Source organism: Sander vitreus, chromosome 2, assembly GCF_031162955.1.
Source record: "Sander vitreus isolate 19-12246 chromosome 2, sanVit1, whole genome shotgun sequence".
Taxonomy (NCBI): domain Eukaryota; kingdom Metazoa; phylum Chordata; class Actinopteri; order Perciformes; family Percidae; genus Sander; species Sander vitreus.
In genome coordinates, this window is record NC_135856.1 from 19,021,013 (window position 1) to 19,041,563 (window position 20,551).

Genomic DNA, 20,551 nt, shown 5'->3' on the forward strand with positions numbered 1-20,551 from the left:
AACAGACACCCATTGCACACACCGGACACGCCATATAGGCATAAAAAGATAAAAAAGTAGTCTAGTCAAAACTGCTGTTTTAAGGGAGCGCAATATTTCCCAGCATGTTGAGGCTGAGAAATATAACAGTGTCATATCCTGATGTAAGGAGGGTGCAGGTATTTGCCCTGTGTCCATTGTTTGTGGATGTTGCCCTTTAGACTTGTTAAATTAAGGCTTTGACATATCACATTCATGCAGTCATATTTTTGACCTAGCCTTCTTTTTGTATTACAGTGAATTGAACCCTAACCTGTGGATCTCTGAAGATGTAATTACACAAGAACCTACAAGTTACGACAACTCAGATGAGCAAGTAAGTTTGCTTCCCACTTTAAAAGAAGCAGCACTGGGGAGCAAAGCAACTCAGGGTTATGCCCCCAGAGTGAAAGACCAGCAAGATTGCTGCAGTGTTGAAGTTCATTCTTCTAGGCCTTTCCAAGGTGGCACACAATGCCAAGTCAAAGACGACTCCAGCCCAGCGTTACCATTGAAGCAGTGTGGTGGTGAAGATGAACAAGGGCAATCACCTAAAATCCTGAAGTTACCATCATCTATATCTATCAGAGACTTTGGTTTGTGCCTATCAGAGTCAGACCAAGCTGAGACTGACTTCAGTGAGCTTTGTGATGAGTTTAGCTATGAACCACTGCATACAGAGCGAGCTAAAACCAGTAGCAGAAGAATTTCTGACCTTAGCCTGTTAGCCTTGCCACCAAAGGACCAACAAGCAACTCTGGCCATGACTGAAGATGTTGCTCAAAAAAGCAGGCTCTCTCAGAAGTGTACTGGTGAGGTCCCAGCCCAAGTAATGTCTGGTCATGACAAGATCCCACATGTTTCATGTGTGGAGACAGGCTTAAAACCCTTTAAGTCAAGTAAAGAAGAAAATACAAAACCCCAAGTGTACAGTGATTCAGATCCAGAAAACATGCCCTTCATTGATGATTTAGTTGAACCCATAATTGCAACAGCTAAGTACAGCATGGTGAAACAATTCAAAATGAAGGTACCAAAGACCAATTTGCCACAAAGTTTGACAACGAGTGACCCTGCTCACATGGCTTGTGACTTAACTGATATTACCCATCTTGCACTGCAGTCACCTGAGCAAGATGTGACATTACCTTTCACTTGTATAGAGTACAGCCCTTTGACCCCTGATTCTTTAACATCTGATAAGCAGTGTGGCTCATTTTCACCTGTTAATGAAAGGGATATATTCCCTGCAGAGGCATGGATATTAAATGACCCCATAGCTAGACTGTCGTCCCCTGAATCGGTAATGTCAATTGGTGACTATAGGGCAATGTCACCAGACTCTTTGTTGGGGGGGAAAAAGGTCTTTTCTGCTGACTTTTCCAGTATATTGGATGGCAGCCAGGCACACTCTCCAAGGTCTGATGCATTTAGTTCACCAGATGTTACAATTAATTTAACTGAAGATGAATTACACCCCAATCAATCAAACACATATAAATGTGCATCACTGTTTGGTTTGAAAGATTTTTCCACTGCTGTAATTTCACACTCATTTTGTTCTGAGTTCTTTGAATCTTGGAATAAGTATAGGCCACTGTCACCTCACTCTCAAGTACCTAAATGTATTCCACCTGTAACTGACGGTGTACAGATAAAGGAAGAATTCAGGGCAATCTCACCTGTGACATCATATATCGAATGTCATTGCCGACCATCCTCGCCAGAATCACAGACTTCTCAGTGCAGTTTCTCATTTCTTGAACTTATGCTCTCAGAACCTATACGTGCCCAACTTATGAATCAATATTGTGATTATTACTTACTATATTCAGGAGGAAATCCACCCTTACCACTTACGTCAGCTCCTCACACTACAGTCTGCGACGAAGAACTAGGTCAGGGTAGCCCTTTGACACCAGACTTGGTAGCCTCAGATCATTTGCAATATTATATAAATGCTCTATCACCTCTTGATAAATGGTGGGATGAAAAAAGCACAGATGCACCAAATCGATTGACATGGCATGTAAGAGCTGAAGAAAGGACACCTCTGTTTACAACTGCTGTTTCAGCTGCAAAATATCTTACACATGATGATGTCAAAAGTATCCATAGTGGAGTAGATTTATGCTGTTCAAGTCAAACAGAACAGTCATCTGAAGCACCAAAACCACAGACGGAAAGTAGTCAATCTTTCCTTGATTACTGGTTTTCTAAGTTGAAACCACAATCCTCTGATTACATACCATCACAAGGTCAGTCAGATGATAATTTAACAAACATAAGACAAAAAAACTCACAACACAAAGATATGCAAGATTCCATGAATTCATATTGGGTGAAAGAATCATCCAAAAGAAACTCAAGCGCAGATCACAAATATAAAAAACAATCTGTAGAAACCTGTCACATGTTCAAACAACTACCAACAATGAAACCAATGGTCTTTGACTTGGTGGAGAGACCAAAATACATTTTAGAGTTTCCAAGTAACATAGCGCCAACGTCCAGCACCGAAAATTAATTTTTTAAGACTGAAAACAGAGAGTGCAATTGTACACTACTTAAAGATGGCTTCAACAAATTAAGGCCACAGACCCATATGTTGAATACCTTTTTAGGAAAATTGTATAATGATATATATGTTGAAAATACATTGGATGAAACTGGACAGGATTCTCCAAAGTCTGCATTTTTGGCACACTTTAGAGCATCCTCCCCAGAATCTGTGGAATCAGTTGAGCAGCATTCTTTGTCTCCTCGCATGACATTTGGCCAAATGAAGTGTCAACATTGTAACTATTATTTACAATACTCTGAAAGTAGACCAGTATCACCTCTTTCAACACTGTCAGATGTTGAGTATTCAGATTTTTGTCTCGAGGAATTGTTTGGGGACAACAGACCAGATTCGCCAGATTCACTTACTTTACGGGTTGATGCTAAACACACAAGCGTAACTGTAACTGCATCCCAACCATTGTTCACTGCAAGACCTCTTACATATGCAGATGTTGTGCGGGGAATAACACATGAAAGACAAGCAGACGCTTTGTTGGTGTGCGAACCATTTCAGTTTATACCTATTTGTCCTCAGACAAGGAGTGCACTCACTCCTCCATAGAAGACTGGGTCACCAGACCACATTCTCCAGAGTCGGTGGTGTCTGATATAGAACATAGGGTCCTCTCTCCTGACTCAACTGTTCCTCAGTTCGGATCTCCCTATATCACTCACAATGTTGAATTATCAAGACATAGGTCGTTTACACCACAATCAACATTTTCAGACTGGGAAGGTACTGATTTGTGTCTGGAGACACTGTTTGACGAGACCAGATCAGAGTCCCCTCAGTCAGTTTTATCAGACTTTGAACTTGATAAGTTATTAAGCAGCAAGGCGTTGTCCCCGGAATCTGTCTTCCGAGTTTGACTTTTCTCTTCTGCAGGAATGGTTAGCAGACTTTAGAGCATCCTCCCCAGAATCTGTGGCATCCGTTGAGCAGCATTCTTTGTCTCCTCGCATGACATTTGGCCAATTGAAGTGTCAACATTGTAACTATTATTTACAATACTCTGAAAGTAGACCAGTATCACCTCTTTCAACACTGTCAGATGTTGAGTATTCAGGGTTTTGTGTCGAGGAACTGTTTAATGACCACAGACCAGATTCGCCAAAACCACCAGTTGATGCTAAACTGACCAGCGTAACTGCACCTGCATGTCATCTGCTTTCTCTTGCAATACCTCTCACATATGCAGATGCTGTGCGAAGTATTAGACTTGAAAAACGTGTGATGTGTGATGGAAATACATCCTCCCTCAACTACTTTTTTTCTGAAATCAATCCATTATCTGCTGAAACCTCTTCTTCAGTACATGAGTCACAGAAAAAAGTGACTAAACTCAAACTAGACCCTACGGAATCCATATCATCAGACTCCACAATATATACTCATCAATGCAGTGTACAACTCAAGCCTTTTGTTAACAACTTAATGTCGCATTTGTATGATCCAGTCTATAAGGGAAAATGTTCTTGTTGTGAAATAAGATCCTTTAAATCTACCCTAGAAAAATAGTGTTGCATGGTCAGTGGTACACCTAGAAAAATAGTCTTGCATGGTGAGAGAGAGATTGTACTGATTAATGTCTGGGTACTTTGTTTGTTGAGATCCGACCAGATTCTCCTGATACTATTGTATTTGACATTGAATTTTAGTCTAGTAATTTAAGTCCTTCAGCAATATGCCATCAGATAATGAGTACACAGTCTTTCCTTGACTACTGGCTATCTGAGTTAAGACCATCCACCCCTCAAATTATTTACTCCATAAGAGATTTAGATGACATTTTAAACCAGCTGCCATGTGGGCAAAGTCTGCCAGATAAGATTGTGGCCGTAGAAAACAGACTTGTAGCCAGTCTCAGGGAGGTGAATGGCACACATATGTGATCCAGTCTATGAAGGAAAGTATGTCTGTGATAAAGTTAATTTATTTGAAGATGCAGTGATAAATTATCTGAGATGGCTTGTGAAGCTATAACAGTCAGCATGGGAGAGCCACATATTCCAGCCAAATCTTGTCATTTTTAAAGCATAATGCCAGACTCCATTACAGGAACCATTACAGTATTACTCAGTATCCCACTCAACGGTACTTGATCTTACAGTAACAGATTCAAATTCTGAAATGCTGATTCCACCAACTGGAACAGTTGAGTCAGGACCCATAGCTTCCTCCTCAAACACAAATGACCTGTCTTTTTTGTCAAGCCTCCTCCCTAGACAGCAAAAAACCTAAACTAGATCATGCCGGATCACACAGGATTAGCTAGTTTTGCACTGAGTTGAGTCACATGCCATCTGTAGAACAGCATTTTGAATGTCATCATGCTGTCTGGCTGGAAGAGGCTTTCCATGAACAAACTCAAGCAAAGACAGAAAATCTGTGAAAGGAAGATCACTTGTGCACAAACAAACAGTCAAACCCTGAATCACAATTAAAGATGACACAAGCCCAAGATTCTTTTTCCAAGAACATGAAAAGAAAATCCTTGAGCGAGGACGAGGGCAAAAGTTCCTTGGTGTTGGTAAGACAGCACAAGCTCTTGCTCAGCAATGAATGCAGTGTTGCTTTCAAGAGTAATAAATATGGCAATACATAAAGTGTGAATGTAGAACTCTTGCCTCAAGCTTTTACTAATAATGCCCAGAGGCTTCACTGTCTTGCTGTGGCATGTTTGCATTCAAGCAGAAAAAAGATCTTTCAGTGACGCGCAACTAATGAAAATTACAGAGTGACCTATACTTAGTGACATGAGCTTCTTGTCCTGGTATGAACAGTCTCATATGTTACATAGGTAAAGAGCTAACCAATGGACTTTGTGATTCCTTTTAACTGCCTGACCGGACTGATTTAAGCTTAATTATATCTTAGGTGCCAGACATTTCTTTATTTTTTCTAAGTTTACAATCTACTGTAGTTGCAATCAGTTGGATAGCACTATTTAGATCTTCGCTTAACAGCCATACAAATTTAAACCAACCAATGTACTTGCCACAGCTAGATGCATGTACTGTCTGTTATGCACAGAATCCCACTGTTTAAATAACAAACATTAAGACAGATCACAGGAACATACCACTCCATTGCCACCCGTAATGGGTGCCCTAGTGACAGCCATATCCAAAGAAGCTGAATTAAGAATTAATTTCAGTTGAAAAATTAAATGTGATGACATAATTGCATGCCAATAGCTAGACACTGCCTCCTGCTACTGCCCTTCTCCCACATTCTGTCATCTAAAATATCTAGGTAGGGGAGACAACAACCCTTTTATAATAATGTAATATACTTTTCAAAATGTTTAGTTATGTTAATGAAGCGGTCTGTTGGCTGTTATCATTACTGTAATAACAGAATTATTTGGGAGATGGAGCAGACCTGCAGTGGAATGGATAGTAGTAGCATTTGACTGTGACAAATACTGTAAACTGGTGGATTTAACATTGTCATCAGAAGGCCAGTGCTTCTTGCCCTATATTCTGACATGGCAGCGAACACTTACTTCAATGAGTGTAAAATGATGCATGTCCACCTTCATGTTACTCCAAATCCTGATTTTCACTTCAGTTCACTTGTGCCCTGTTTTTATTAGTGTAAAATGATATTGGGTTGTGAGTGATGTTCTCAATGTAATATCTCCAAGCATTGCTATTATCAAGACTTTTTTTAAAAACATATCTTAATTTTGCAGCAAATTAGTCATTACATGTATGTAATGCGTTTTAAAATTGTATGTGGTCTATAAGATAAATGTTATTAACATACAATACTACTGCAGTGACCTAAACGCAAGTGGGCGTAAGTGAATTTCCTCATTTGAGACACTGCTTTTATGTATAAAACCAGAGTATGTTATTGACCAATGCATGCTTCATTTGACTATTTCTTTCATCAGCAAAAGAAATCACATCATATTTATAATTTTTTCCCCACTCCATTGTATCATTTCTTTCAGGTATCAACAGCATCTTCCAGGACAAATCTTTCAGAATCTTCAAAACAAATAAGTGGTCATTTAGGACAGGGCCAGGTCTTTCCAAACGAGACACACTCCTTGGCACATGATTCAATCACACTTTCCACTGAAAAACTAGAATTACCACTTCCAGGTACCTTTGACCTAAGTAAAACACAATCTAAAAATCACACTGACCAATCAAAGTAGCTCACCACAAGAAAAAGATGAAAAGCTGTCATTCCCCTAAGCAAAGTGAACAGTCTGGCTTAGCTAAACCAAGCTCAGCGACCCCAGACTCACTCTGTCAAATAGCTCAAGAAAGTCCGAATGACCAAATGTTCATGTCCTTAAAGTCCACTCCAACACAACCAGAGTCTGGGTCCCCTCCGCTTGAACAGCTGCTGTCAGATCTGGAGATGAAACTTGCATTTAGCCCAGAGACACTTGACCCTATTTTGTCAGAATTCAGTGATGAAAGCCCTGAAGTTGAACAAATTGAGTTTGAAGACCTTTCACCTGAAGACCAATGCCATACAGAAGATATTGATACCCTGAGAGTCGGTGTGTTATCTGTTGTACAGCTTGCAGAAGATACTAACCACACTGATGTAGCAGTCACAGAGCATACACATTTCCAGACATCCATTCAAAATGAACCTAAACTAATCTCAGACACTCCTGATTTAACAAAAACCTCTGAGACAAGTGTACCATCAAGCCTTGGTTGTCGTAAAGATAGTCCTGTATCCCCTACTGAGTCCCTTCTAACTCCAGAATCTTCCCAGAGATTATGTGAAGTGATGGAACCACTGAACTCAGGTCTTCCTGTCAATATATTCCAGGTCAGCTCATTTTCTTTAGTGTCTTCCCCCAAAGTAGCTGCAAAGAGTTCATCTAAGATACCTGAGGAACATGTGGCTAATCTTTGTGAGCGAGATTATACAACTGACTTTCTTAAAAGTCAAGAAGAACTTGAATCAGCTACATCAGCTACAGAAGAAATATCAACAGAAAGTATCCAAGATCAACCTCTACATGTATGGGAGGCAACTTTTGTTGAAGCCATTCAGAGTGAAGATTTCTCTTCTCTTTCTGATTTGACTCCGGAGACAGTTACATCTGCAAGACATTTTAGCTTTGATGAACTGATGCCGTACCCCTCCCCAGGAAACTTGGAGACATCCTCAGATGAGGATAGGCCAAGGACCAGTGGACGGTATTCAGAAGAATCTCTTACTTCAGGAGACTCTGAGGGTTTTGCCTCTCAGCCCACTCCAGTCAAACCCAAAGCAGAGGTGACTTCATCAACCTCTGATGAGGAGTACAGCATCCCACCTGGGTATTCAGAGATCTCTTCTACCACAACCATCTATACCCGCATGCCTCCAGAATACAAAGAAGTTGTGCATAGTGGTGTAGACAGCCCAACGTTTGAATACTCTGACCCAGAGCCTTACTTTGACTGCATACAGGCTGCATCAGATTTCTCAGAGACTGAGCCTGATGAACCTGAGACAACTACTAGGTCAAATGGAGATCAGCCCCAGGATCATCTTAGCCATCATAGAGTACTAGAAATGGGGAATCGAAGAGTCCTGTTGTCCTCTGGAAGTGAAGATTATGAGGATGCTCCTTTTGTCCATGAGCCTCTTTATAATGTACAAGAAGAAAATGAAAAATTATTACACTATTCAGAAGCATCGGATGAAGAATTCACCATGTGTGAGTCTTCACAACCGCCTCCTGTCTGTGACATTGGGGCATTTGATGATACTGACAAATCTCTGACAAGGGTAAGATGAGATTTGGTAAACCACCCTGACCTGCAAGCTTTTTTCCCGGAGCTGAGCTTAACCAAATACTATATTTGCTTCAGAAAGGAATGACTGCTAACCCTCTGGCGACATGGATGGGTTGAAAAAAATCCTCATAACCCCTATTTTATTTTGATTTTAGATTTAACCAGTCCTAACTCAGCATGCCATTGTGCTGCCTGTAACCGGCTGTATCACTCACAGTAATGACATGAGTCATGTGTTTTTTCATCAGCAATAAGCACATTAATGCTTTTAGTGTAAGCATGGTTTTGCAAACGTTTTTTTTCCAAGTTACAGACTGCCATGTTGTACTTTCCCATATAAGATATCAAAATGAATTGTAAAATTCTCAAAATCAACAGAAGGTGCACCATATCACTCTGCTTATTGCTTGCTTTGCTGCAGACTAGCATTCATATATTGTCATTTACTTAATCCTAATGGATTTCTGTTGCTTGGTCAGGAGATCACCGCAGAGCTCGGGTCAATGTCAGAAAGTTCAGATGATGAATTTTTGACCACCAGAATAGTGCGAAGGAGAGTTGTCATTCAGGTATCTGATTTAGCATGATTGATGTTTTTTTAAATTTGCATGGAGGATGTGATTTCCCGAGTGCAACTTTAACCGGGCTTGGCCTTCACTGTCAAGTTAAAATTTCGAACAACCTTTAGTCTCATTAAAATGGTTGAAAAAATGGGTGTTTGAAGATTAATTTAGGGTGTATAAAAAAAACTGCCACTTGATTTGCATAGATGGCTGAACCTCATGGAGGTGTATTATGCTGCTGTGAGCACTTCATTGTTGTTATTTTTGACAAATGCAAGTTTGTTCCCTGTATCCCACAGTCCCTATGCTCTCACTGAATTACTACCTAAAATTTACATTGCGTGTTCTGTTTTTTCTCTAAAGTGTTTGCTTTTTTATTTTTGAAGTGGAGAATTTAACACAAACATTACACTGACCCAAGTTAGTATTGCTGATTATTGTTGTTTGTCTTGTTTCCCTTTATAGGCTGATGAAATGCCTGACCTCCCCACTCAGTCAGTGACGGAAGAAAAGTACAAGGATGAAAATGGACACATTGTTGTCAAAAAGGTAAAGCAAGATCCTATCTAAGCTCTCAAGCATGTATCACATGGCAGTATTTAAACCGGAAGTAACAACAGCCAGTAAAGCTTAACAAATCTAATTTGTGATTCAGAGAGAGACAACATTTGTTTCTGGAATGTTTGCAACTAATTATGTGGATGGTTGCCTTTTCCTTTATACACATACTTCACCACCTAATGGTCTTTAAACGCATGATCTTCCTCAGGTTACACGTAAAATTATTCGCAAGTGTGTTTCGGCGGATGGTGTGGAGAGTGAAGAGGTGTCATTAGAAGGAGCTCCCCAGGGGTCCATCAGTATGGCAGAGGGAGATGGATACTCTAAGGTGGTGAAGCGAACTGTACTGAAGAGTGAGGGAGACCACACAGAGGTGCGTGTACTGTATAATATGTGTGTGTTCATTATTATAGTCTTCAAAATCTCTTGTTAACAGAAAATGCCAGACACGTCGACATTTATATTGGTAGAATTATATAAAAGACATATTAAATACATTAAATAACAAACTAATAACCTTTTTCTTCTGATTTAGGTAACATTTGCTGAATGTGAGGGTTTCTCAGCATCAAGTCAGGAGACAGCTGAAAGTTGTAAGATCAGTCGCGTAGAACAGACGGCAGTGGTGGAGGGTGAAAGGACAATGACTCACAGGGGTGATCCGTCTTTGGCTTCTGACCTCCCCTCAGCCCAAGATGACTTCAAACAGGTTTGTTGATAACCTCGTCACCATTATTGTGTTGAACTACAGCTCTTGTGTAGAAAGTAATTCCATGTGCATTTGGAAAGGTATGAAGTCTCTGGTTTATATTTTCATAATTCAATTATTCAAATTAAGTGAATACAGTTTTTTTCCATTTCATGCCACAGGCACTAGGTTATATAAGTGGTTTTAACAGAACAGAGCTCCCTCATGTGGTAGAGAGAGAGACTGTCAGAGAAGATGGAACTGTGGTCAGAAGGTGTGTGAGTGCAGGAGTGCACCAGCTTGATTGTGTGCTACTTGTATTTTGTGAGTGTGAAGTTTGACAATGACAGCCCTGCTGTAGGTTTATTAGTTTAACTAATTTTGACTAAGGTTTGCAAATGTTGCTATCATTAACCACTTAATAAAGTAACATACTGTAACATTGTTTTATTCTTTATAAATCAAAGAATGATAACATACAGTGAAACAGGTAAGATATATGCCATTTCTGTCATTATGTTTTGTGTTTACTGGGTACTGTTATGTATTGTGACACCTTAAGCCTCTCAGAGACGACAAGCCAGAGAAAACATCCTGTAGGTGTCAGTTAGCCAAGTATACCACATAATTAAGGAGATAAACAGGAGGCAAAAGCAGCACAAAGGCAGGCTGTTAATGACAGATGTACAAACAGGTGTACACAAATCAAAGGAAAACTTTTTTCTTTCACTCGACATTGAGAACATTAATATAGCAGCAATATGTCAGCAGATCTCATCCCAATTGTAGAGGACCAGAGACATGGAGAACCTTGGCCAATAGTTACCCAACACCTTAAAAAAGGACACTTTGTTTTTTTTCTTTGATATTTTCACCCATCTTTATTTGTTGGGGGTCAGTTTATGTGTAATTGCCATGAATGTGCCGCACAGAGAATCTGTATGTGATCATTAGCCTGTTTAAAGTGTTTTATAGCATAATATTTAGGTTTATGCAGTTATAAAGTAGCTATGCTGTGCATGTGATCTCCATTGAATGCTGGATTTACAAAGCATGATATAATTTGTGGGTGTTTTGTTTCTGTCCTATAACATATCTTTTAGTATAGCAAGTATAGCAACATCTGTCCCTTTAATTTACTTTCTACAGAGATTTAAGTGCATTGTTTAACGATGCTGAGCTGTCTTCCTCTGTTTGTTTACCCTCCCTTATGGCTCCCTCTCCAGGGCCCACATGCGTAAAGGTTGCACACATAGACGAACAGTGGTGAAGGAGGCTGGGCAGCGCAAACAGGTCCTTCTAGAACAAGTGGACAACCCCAGAAAAGGGTCAAAACCACGTGACCTCCAGCAGCATCTCCAGCAACTCTTTCACCGCTACTACGAAGAAGAAAAGGAAGACGATGAGGATGAAGAAGAGGAGGAGGAAGAGTAGAAGAATGTGTAACACTCTCCCCCACTCCCTGGCTCTGTCAATGCTAAAGTCCCCCCTAATCCTATGCATTAGCCACATGCAATCCCAGTGTGCACCACAGCACCTCAAAGCTACCACCGTCTTCCTGTTTAAGTCCTGGAAGATGACCTTTCGTTCATTCATTTGTTTTCTTTCCTGGCTGGTATAATATATTCATGATTTTCTTTTCATGTTCTGATGTTGTTTTGCCTTTTTGTGACCAAAGAAAGCCTTCTGTTGTTTTCCTGATTCATTTTTATTTCCCATGTCCGAATTGATATTTTTTATTTTTGTCTTGACGCTGTGGTATAGCAACAAAGAAAACAGGTAAATACTATTCACATTAACTAACTCACAAACCTCCTGAAGGTAAAGAACACTTTACCTGCAAACTGCATACTGGTACTACTCTCTGAGTAGGCACTTAAAGACAATATCTCTCACACTGCACTGCCTCTCACAACCAGTTTCTCAGATATTCCTTACTTAAAAACTGTCTCACTCACTGTACTAGCCTCTCTGCTCTTTTGATTCATGTGGTCAAGATGTCACACAGAGAAAACCAGACTGTATCGACACTAAATCGAACTGCTGCTACTGTGTTTTGTGTAGGCTATGTGTAATCTGTTTTTGGAAATTATATATTATCTATAATCTAGACATTACTGACATCAGTAACCTAGGAATTAATAATCACTCATGTGAAGTAGAGCAGGCATGACTAATCAACATTTGTCATCATGATCCCAGCTTTATCCTCTTTGTAGTTCTATGGATTGCCCTTCTGCCTCTATTTCCCTTCTGTATGTGTCTTTCTGTCCTTGTCAGAATCAGAATCAGAATCAGAAAGGGTTTTATTGCCAAGTACGTTTTTTAACACATACAAGGAATTTGTTTTGGTGTTGTTGGTGCACATCAGTTTTGTTCACTTTTAGGGGCTTTTCTCTTACATTGTTGCTGTTGACTCATACTGTAAGAATGGTGAATAAGTGAGTGAGATGGTATTAGTAACTGTTTTCTGGAGATGACTTGATGTTTATTTTTGATTTTGAGTTTTGTTTACTAGTAAGTATAACTTATTGAATCTTTGTTTGCCATTACTGAATTAGATCATCACAGCTGTTTGAGAGTCACTTGTCTCATATGACATTTGTAGTAAGGTGATCAGGTGTTTCTGCTTTATTTTAATTTTAGATTAATTTTTTATTAGCACCATTTATCATTCAGACATACAGAACAAATTCCACAATATGTGCCAGGTAATATCAGATGGTGCACAGAACAAAGAAACACAAATTGAACAAGAACAAAAACCCTCTCCCACCCTCTGCAGTCTCGAGGAAAACAAAACAAACAAACAGAAATCACACCTTGCCTAGTCACTCTCCTCTAGTTCTTGTGGCGCTGAGGTCATTAGGTCTAATATTTGTGCTGCTACGTTTTTCCATAGGTTGATAGTTGATGATTTGGCTTTGTTAATCCTTGCTGTAGAGAGCTCAAGCATAACTATGTCTAGAAAATACGCTAACCACTGTTTTATACAAAGCGTGTGTGTGTGTGTGGGGGGGGGGGGGGGTAGCCAAATCTTCCTCTGTCTCTCGGGCAGGTGTAATTTAGAGTCGTCATTAAGTAACAAAACAATCGGGTCAGTAGGAATTAGACATCCTATCATATCAGATATTATTGATGTTGTTTTATGCCAGAACTCATGCACCTGTTCACACTCCCAGACCATATGCAGGAAAGTTCCAGTTTGTTCAGGTTGACAGAACGTACAATATGGAGTGGGAATGGCTTTTGAGACGTATTTCTTCTGAGGAGTCCAATATGTCCTATGGCATATGTTGAAGTGGTGTACTGGTGATTTGGGTTCTTGGAACAGTGGGAAATGTCCTAAACTGCCTCCCAATTAATTGTGTTCCCCTCAGGGCTCAGCTCTCATTCCCATTTCTTTACTATTGGGGGTTCTTTATTTTAATGTTTAGACTATTAGTCTTATCTTTTAAATCTTTTAAATGAGTGTTGGCAGTTGTGTGCTGTGTGTTTGTGAGTGAATGAGTCTGTGAGTGTAGTAAAAGTGTCTGCCAGTTTCTGTCAGCGAAGAAATGAAACATTTATTTTACACAAACCACATTCAAACTCCTGAATGTCAGAAGGGAGACCCTCCATGCTTTTTGCGCACATGATATGAGGTACAGTATATCGCAGCCACAGAGAAAGTTTTATTTTGGTGGGGCAGATGATAAATACAAGATAATGACACACCAGGCACACATGCAATGAGGCAGGTTGAGAGCTTAAACATACCATTATTCACAGCTCTGAGCATCGCTACTGTATGTATCTACAACATGTAATGTATTTATTTCACTATCACTGTTTACTTTGTGATTAAGAAAAGTGTAAAATGCAAACTAGTGGAAGTTCACTGTGACTGGTATGCTTTTAATTTGAAGAATCAGCATCCCTTTTCTGTGATGATGACAGTTATATACACATACAATGCATATATAAATATCTATAAGGGCATGTATTACTGTATCAAAATTCAAAAAGACAAAAACAAAATGGCTGCAGTGTCTATGGCTGATAGAGAATAAAAGTCTACAAATGTATAGTGTTGTATCTTATTATATCGTTCATTTAATTTGCTCACTTGAACATACACTACAACACCGTCTGTGCGACCTGGTGCTACCCCCAGCTGGGCCTCAGAGGTAGTGCAACAGTGGAGGAATCTCAGCACCAGATTCAATATGGAAATATGACAGATTTAATTATACAATTGAGTAATTATGGTTACATTATGCAGTGTCACAATTTTAAAACATAAAAGACCAAATATATGGGCGCCTGGGTAGCTCACCTGGTAGAGCACGCGGCCATATAAAGAGGTTTAGTCCTCGACGCAGCGGCCACGGTTTCAACTCTGACCTGCGGCCCTCTCTCTCCCCTTTCAAGTCTAAGCTGTCCCTTGCCCAACAAATAATCTAAAAAAAATTAAATAAAAGACCCAACATATTGAGGTGGTTCGGGCATCTGGTAAGGATGCCCCCTGGGCGCCTCCCTACGGAGGTGTTCCAGGCACGTCCAGCAGGGAGGAGGCCTCGGGGGAGACCCAGGACTAGGTGGAGGGATTATATCTCCAACCTGGCCTGGGAACGCCTCGGGATCCCCCAGTCTGAGCTGGTTAATGTGGCTCGGGAAAGGGAAGTTTGGGGTCCCCTGCTGGAGCTGCTACCCCCGCGACGAAGCGGACGAAGATGGATGGATGGATGGACCCAACATATTATCAATTTAATTCCAAGCCAGCGGGGTCAACTATTCCATAAGGTTGCATGTAGCACATTTATAAAAACACTCAAATCAGGTGCTTGTGACATGTCACTTAATATGACAAGGCAGCAGCAATGTCAGTGGGGGGGAAGACATAGATATATGCCATTTATGCACAGGCAAGGGTGAAATCCACCATTTTGATACTTGTAATTTTAGGATTAATCTCCTGCTCTGTTTTTGCCCCTACAACTAACCTGCCTTTAAATACATAATTACAGTATGCCTATGTTTGTATGTAGCCCTTATTTTGACATGTATGCAATCTACATTTGTCTGCACTTACCTTATTGCCACCACCAGTGGTGGAATGTATCAAAGTACATTTACTCAAGTACTGTAGTTAAGTACAAATTTGAGGTACTTGTACTTTACTTGAGTCTGTTCTTTTCATGCCACTTTCTACTTCTACTCCTCTACATTTTAGAGAGAAATATTGTATTTTTTTACTCCACTACATTAATCTGACAGCTTTCGTTACTAGTTACTTTACAAATTATTTTTTGCACACAAAGCACATGTAGTTTATAAAATATGTGTTATCATAAATTAAACAATATACTGGGCTACAAGTCCAGCTGAAATAATTACTGTTTTGACCATTTCCAGTTTCTAAAATGTGAGGCTTTTTCTGCATTGAGTACTTTTACATTTAATACTTTAAGTACATTTTCCTGATTATACTTATATACTTTTACTTAAGTAACATTTTCAATGCAGGACTTTACTGTAACAGAGTATTTCCACACTGTGGTATTAGTAATTTCACTTAAGTAAAGGATCTGAATACTTCTTCCACCGCACCACAAACTTATTCAGGCCAAAGCAAGTTTAAAGGAGCTGTTTATAGCTGCTAGTGTGTGTGTGTGTTAAGCGTTCTGCAGAGTGCGGGAATGGCACACATACACAGTGTGGCTTGTATTTTATATACATATATATAACTCCTTTTGGGCTAATATAGCATGCCTGTATATCAAAAAGTGTATTAGGATAGAGCAAAGATCACAGAAATACATAAAATAATTAATAAGTCTAAGACACACGTCAGCATCTTCCATCCACATCTGCACTAGGAAAACAATGATCAACCAGCAACACCAAACAAGTTAAAACGTATTCTTTATCACACCTTCTAGCTGATTTATTTATTTCTTAAACATGTTAAGCCATCCATTGCCGTGCTGGCAAAAGGTTCACACCATTTAAGGAGTGGTGCGTTGCATTGACATCATACGTTTCATCAAAAGAAATGTTTATCATATTTTCCCCTTACAAAAGAAGAGACCAACCAATTGAAAAGAGCAAATAGTAAGGATGACGAAGACACTGGCATTGTCCTGCAGTGGTAAGGAGGCCACTTGCTGGTAAAAGCACTGACCGTCAAGGAAGACATCTCAATATGTATTACAGTCCAACTCTCATTTGACTTCACTGCTGTCTTACCATCCTCTTGCCTAACTGCAACGTTCTTCAATCCAATGCTTTTACGATGCTTCCAGATATATTAGCCCAACCGTCAGGTTAACACTTAAACCTGACTAAAGGTAGAGAGGCTATAGTGCCTTTGCTTCATCTTCATCATCTCCACCTTGTCTGTGCAATTGGTTAAGTAACACACTGGAAATGACAAGAATAAAATAGCAGAAACCCTACATACAGTCATACAATACAAATACAAACATTATGAAAAATGAGTTTGTTTACTTTTCATTTTTATACAAAACGTAAGGGGTGCTTCAGCAACCAGGAGTTTATTTTTCCTCCTCTTAGATATGAGGTTTTGATATTTACGCTGGATGTCAACCATAACTGTGTTGTTGTTTTTACAATAGTTCCATGATACTGGAGGACAATAGAAACATTTGGGACAGGACTGATGCATAACATTAACAAACGTAAAACTAAACAAGTTAGTGATTCACAAATCAAACAGAAGATATTATAGTTTCATATGATCTTACTTACAATATTCCCCCATGCACTACACAATAGTCTTGAATTTTCATATATTACATATATGCTACATTCTCTTAGTTCTTATTTCACTGATATAAAGGCAAACATATCTTGATGCAAAGTGTAAGCTGCTCTGCTTTTCTTCACATTTAAATTAGTAGTATAGGTTGAAATCGGACAATTCAAACAGTATGACTTAGCTCATAGCAAACATAAATGTAGCTCATAAACTGGATTTTACATAAACTCTTAATTCCTTTGATAGCAAGAATAGCAATTTCAATGTTTGTTTTTATCAACAATCACAATGTATATACATCACCAGAAACTAAAGCAAGCTCAATTTTAACATTCTAATCTTCCAAAATCTGTATTGCGCACACATAAATACACATAAAAATACAGAACTAATGTTTGGGATAGGTTACAGTAGTATATTTTAAAACATCTCTATTTTATATTTAAAATGCATACCAAAACATCTTAAAAAACAAACAAAAAAAAATGTCCAAATATGGTGTGCAGCCACCCAGTGGTGGTTTCGAATGATGTCCATTGATAAAATGCCATAACAGTAAAATATATTAATACTTGTATCCTGCGATGTCATGTCCTTATAGAAGAGTCGAAGGTCAGAGAGCAGTCATGGGTTGGCTAGTTGGCTGCCCTACTCGATGTGCTGATTTTTTTTTTTTTGACCACATGCTGATATTCCATTAACTGCAATAAAAGAGAGATAGAGAACATACATGTGAATATATACTGACAGGTTCCACACAGCAATGACAATGTTAACCTGACCAGTTAGACCAGTGGACTTTTTCTTCACATATTAGGACATGTAATAGCAGGAAAGCAGGATGTACAGGTCTAATTAATAACACTAAAAGGCCCAGGCACAATAACATTGTGCATGCTGGCTCACTGGTATTACTCACTGGGAATAGTCCGTACAGACCTATTGTTGACCCACCCAGGTGTTATCAATTATTTTGCCTAATTATACCTCTTTTCAGGAATGTGTGGGTGTATAAAGACTCTCACTTACTCTCACACTTGTCGCAACTGTTAGGGCAGGACAACTTACACCTTTATGATTCATATACATGATCATTTTTGGTGGCCTCAGCATAACTCCACCAAACGTTTTCCTGGTCAGTAGTCAAATTAGTTAATGTGATAGTTACAGCCAGTGTCAGTCTTAAAAATGCTCAAAGCTCTTAAATGCTCCATCTTTGCAGCTGACTGTTGCTAAACTCCACCAAACAGCAATTGGAGAATCATTACTAAGCAACTGTAACAAGGCAGAAATGTTGATGCGGTGTACCAACGCCGTATCTCATGAGTTTGAAGGTTGCTGTCAATTTTTCTTTTAGCCTTTCAATGGCAAAAGCATTATATCATGTATGCAGCCATCAAGTGCATTTTATTTAAATTTATTTATTAGGGCTTTTTTTCCTTTATGTAGAATAGCTAAAGAGAGACAGTAAAATGGGGAGAGGGGGGACGACATGCAGCAAAGGGCCTTGGGTCAGATTTTAACCTGGGCCGCTGGCAAGGACTGAGCCTACGCCTATGGGGCGCGTGCTCTGCCAGGTGAGCTAGAGGCCTCCCCATCAAGTGCATATTTAAGACCCTTTTAAAGGTTGTCTTTTTAAAAACTCAAGTGGAAACACTAAAAACAGTTTTTGTCTTTCCAGCCAACAACCAGGTTTTATTATTATTGCTAGCGTTAGTTTAGTAGCCACAAAATCTGCACATGACAGATTTTTTTGTCAACAAAAGCTATGGTTGTCATCTAAAAATGAGAAGCGTTCAGAAATTACAACACATCTTGAGTGGTAAATCTGCTTCCATTATAATTGTGAACTGTATTATATGTCGTGATAGAATGGAAAGCTTAGCAACCTGTCAATTCCCTTTTGGTTAGCTACACCAGGCTGAAAAGCGCATGTAACCACGGCCAACAGTGATGTCACAGTGTACTTACCACACCCTGGAGCATACCTGCAACACTGTAGCAAGGTGAGAAGTTTAATCACTGGATGTCAGCAAAAACAAGATTTTTAGCTGCTGTTTAGTTTCCCTTTAAAAGGTGCAGTAAGCGATGCTAGGCAAAGATTGTTGATATTTGAACTCAACTGCCAAACAATTACAATCCCTCCTTCAGAAGCTCCGCCCCTCAGATTCACGGACAGATAGCTACTGGCCGGCCGACACATTCACATGCTGTCTCCCCCCTCGCCCCCTACCTTTAACTGTTGCTGATTGGCTGGAATAGTGTTTTGTGGCTCGTGCACTGCTTTCTGTTTGTTTTCCATTTACACAGCCAGGACTGTGTATTAACACCGGATTTTTTTCAGCGCACACAGAAAATATAGCGCTAGGTGACCGTGAGGAGATATTCGCTACACAAAAGGTGTCTTGGATTATCATCACTTACTATACCTTTAATCAAGGTTTCTGTGTTTCTTACTGTCTCTTACTGTGAGGGGATGCTGGGCGAGCCCGAACGGTGGAAGTGGATGTTCTGCCACTTGCCATCGCGGCGGTGCCACACACGGGTCTCCTCAGACTGCATGGTGCGGGGCATGCCGCTGGTATCCATGTACTGGGTCAGTCGAATATAGGCAATACACGCTGCATTTTCCCCAATTAGGTGCACATGTGGGTTCAAGAGGATGGTGTGCACTGGCTTGTTCCCTTTGGACAGGGCTGGAAGGGAGACAAAATGGCTGATTACAGAAAATAGTAACACATTTAGTAACACATTAAATAAATATAATGGATATCATCCTTGGGTTTATGAAATTCTAAAACAGCTGCATGATTGTTCAAAAACAAAACCCTGACCCCATCTTAGAAGGAATACTAACTGAAAACAAGAGTTACTAAAAGTCTCCATATGTTGATGCTGGATAGTGGACAAGCACAGGCTCGCCAAATGATTGAGGTTTCTAGGACATATCTGGTTTATCTGAACTATTTTTACCATTACTGAGGACATTCTGCCATTTATAGCAGTCATTATTCATTAGTGATTTTTTTGCTCCAAGGTTAGTCCATAACTGCAGTCATGCCCTTGTAGTGTACCAGCAAACATGAACTGTAAACTGATGACTAAATATTGATATACAACAAACAATTTACCCCATACCCGCTAATGCACCACTGACACTCGCTTACATACAAACAACATGCTCAATACAACTTTCAGTGTGTTGGGGATCTTCCTTATTTTCAAAATATTTATATCAATATATTTTTTTGCATTCTATATTGTTTAAACCCTACTAATTGGAAGCAATGAAACAGATTCCTATAAAGATAGTTAGGTATTTTGTCTTGCAGTGTAACGGTTTGCCACAACATTAAATTGAGCAAACAAGTTCTATCCACTGACAATTAAACAGAAGTTTTCCTCATGGTGCTTCAGAGCATACAACTGATGCATTAGATCATACAACACATCATGCAAATGTAAGCAAGCATGTTTATAAATCTCTCTTGTTTAAGACTCCAGCATCTAGTTTGGGTGCAGAGCCAGCTGGCTACTTGCACCTTTTGGAGCAACCCCAGACCCCTGGCTATTACACATTTCAACTTCTCTGGACAACAGTAGCATGAGAAAACATTGTGACAAATT

The 20,551-nt window shown here is 39.6% G+C and overlaps 2 protein-coding genes across 3 annotated transcripts in view; one reads left to right on the forward strand and one right to left on the reverse strand.

Annotated features, from left to right (window-relative positions):
- Positions 1-11,491, forward strand: part of ank2a (ankyrin 2a, neuronal) — a 67,746-nt gene extending 56,255 nt beyond the window's left edge. For both annotated transcript variants that reach the window (XM_078259653.1, XM_078259644.1), the window contains 5 exons: positions 277-355; positions 9,378-9,461; positions 9,682-9,846; positions 10,009-10,182; positions 11,388-11,491. In XM_078259653.1, coding sequence (XP_078115779.1) covers positions 277-355; positions 9,378-9,461; positions 9,682-9,846; positions 10,009-10,182; positions 11,388-11,402 — 517 coding nt within the window. In that variant the 3' untranslated portion in view covers positions 11,403-11,491. The remainder of the gene's footprint in view (positions 1-276; positions 356-9,377; positions 9,462-9,681; positions 9,847-10,008; positions 10,183-11,387) is intronic.
- A 4,580-nt stretch (positions 11,492-16,071) lies between these two features.
- Positions 16,072-20,551, reverse strand: part of camk2d2 (calcium/calmodulin-dependent protein kinase (CaM kinase) II delta 2) — a 40,448-nt gene continuing 35,968 nt past the window's right edge. The window contains exons 19-20 of the mRNA XM_078259666.1: positions 19,382-19,620; positions 16,072-17,625 (exon numbers count right to left, since the gene is read on the reverse strand). Coding sequence (XP_078115792.1) covers positions 19,388-19,620 — 233 coding nt within the window. The 3' untranslated portion in view covers positions 16,072-17,625; positions 19,382-19,387. The remainder of the gene's footprint in view (positions 17,626-19,381; positions 19,621-20,551) is intronic.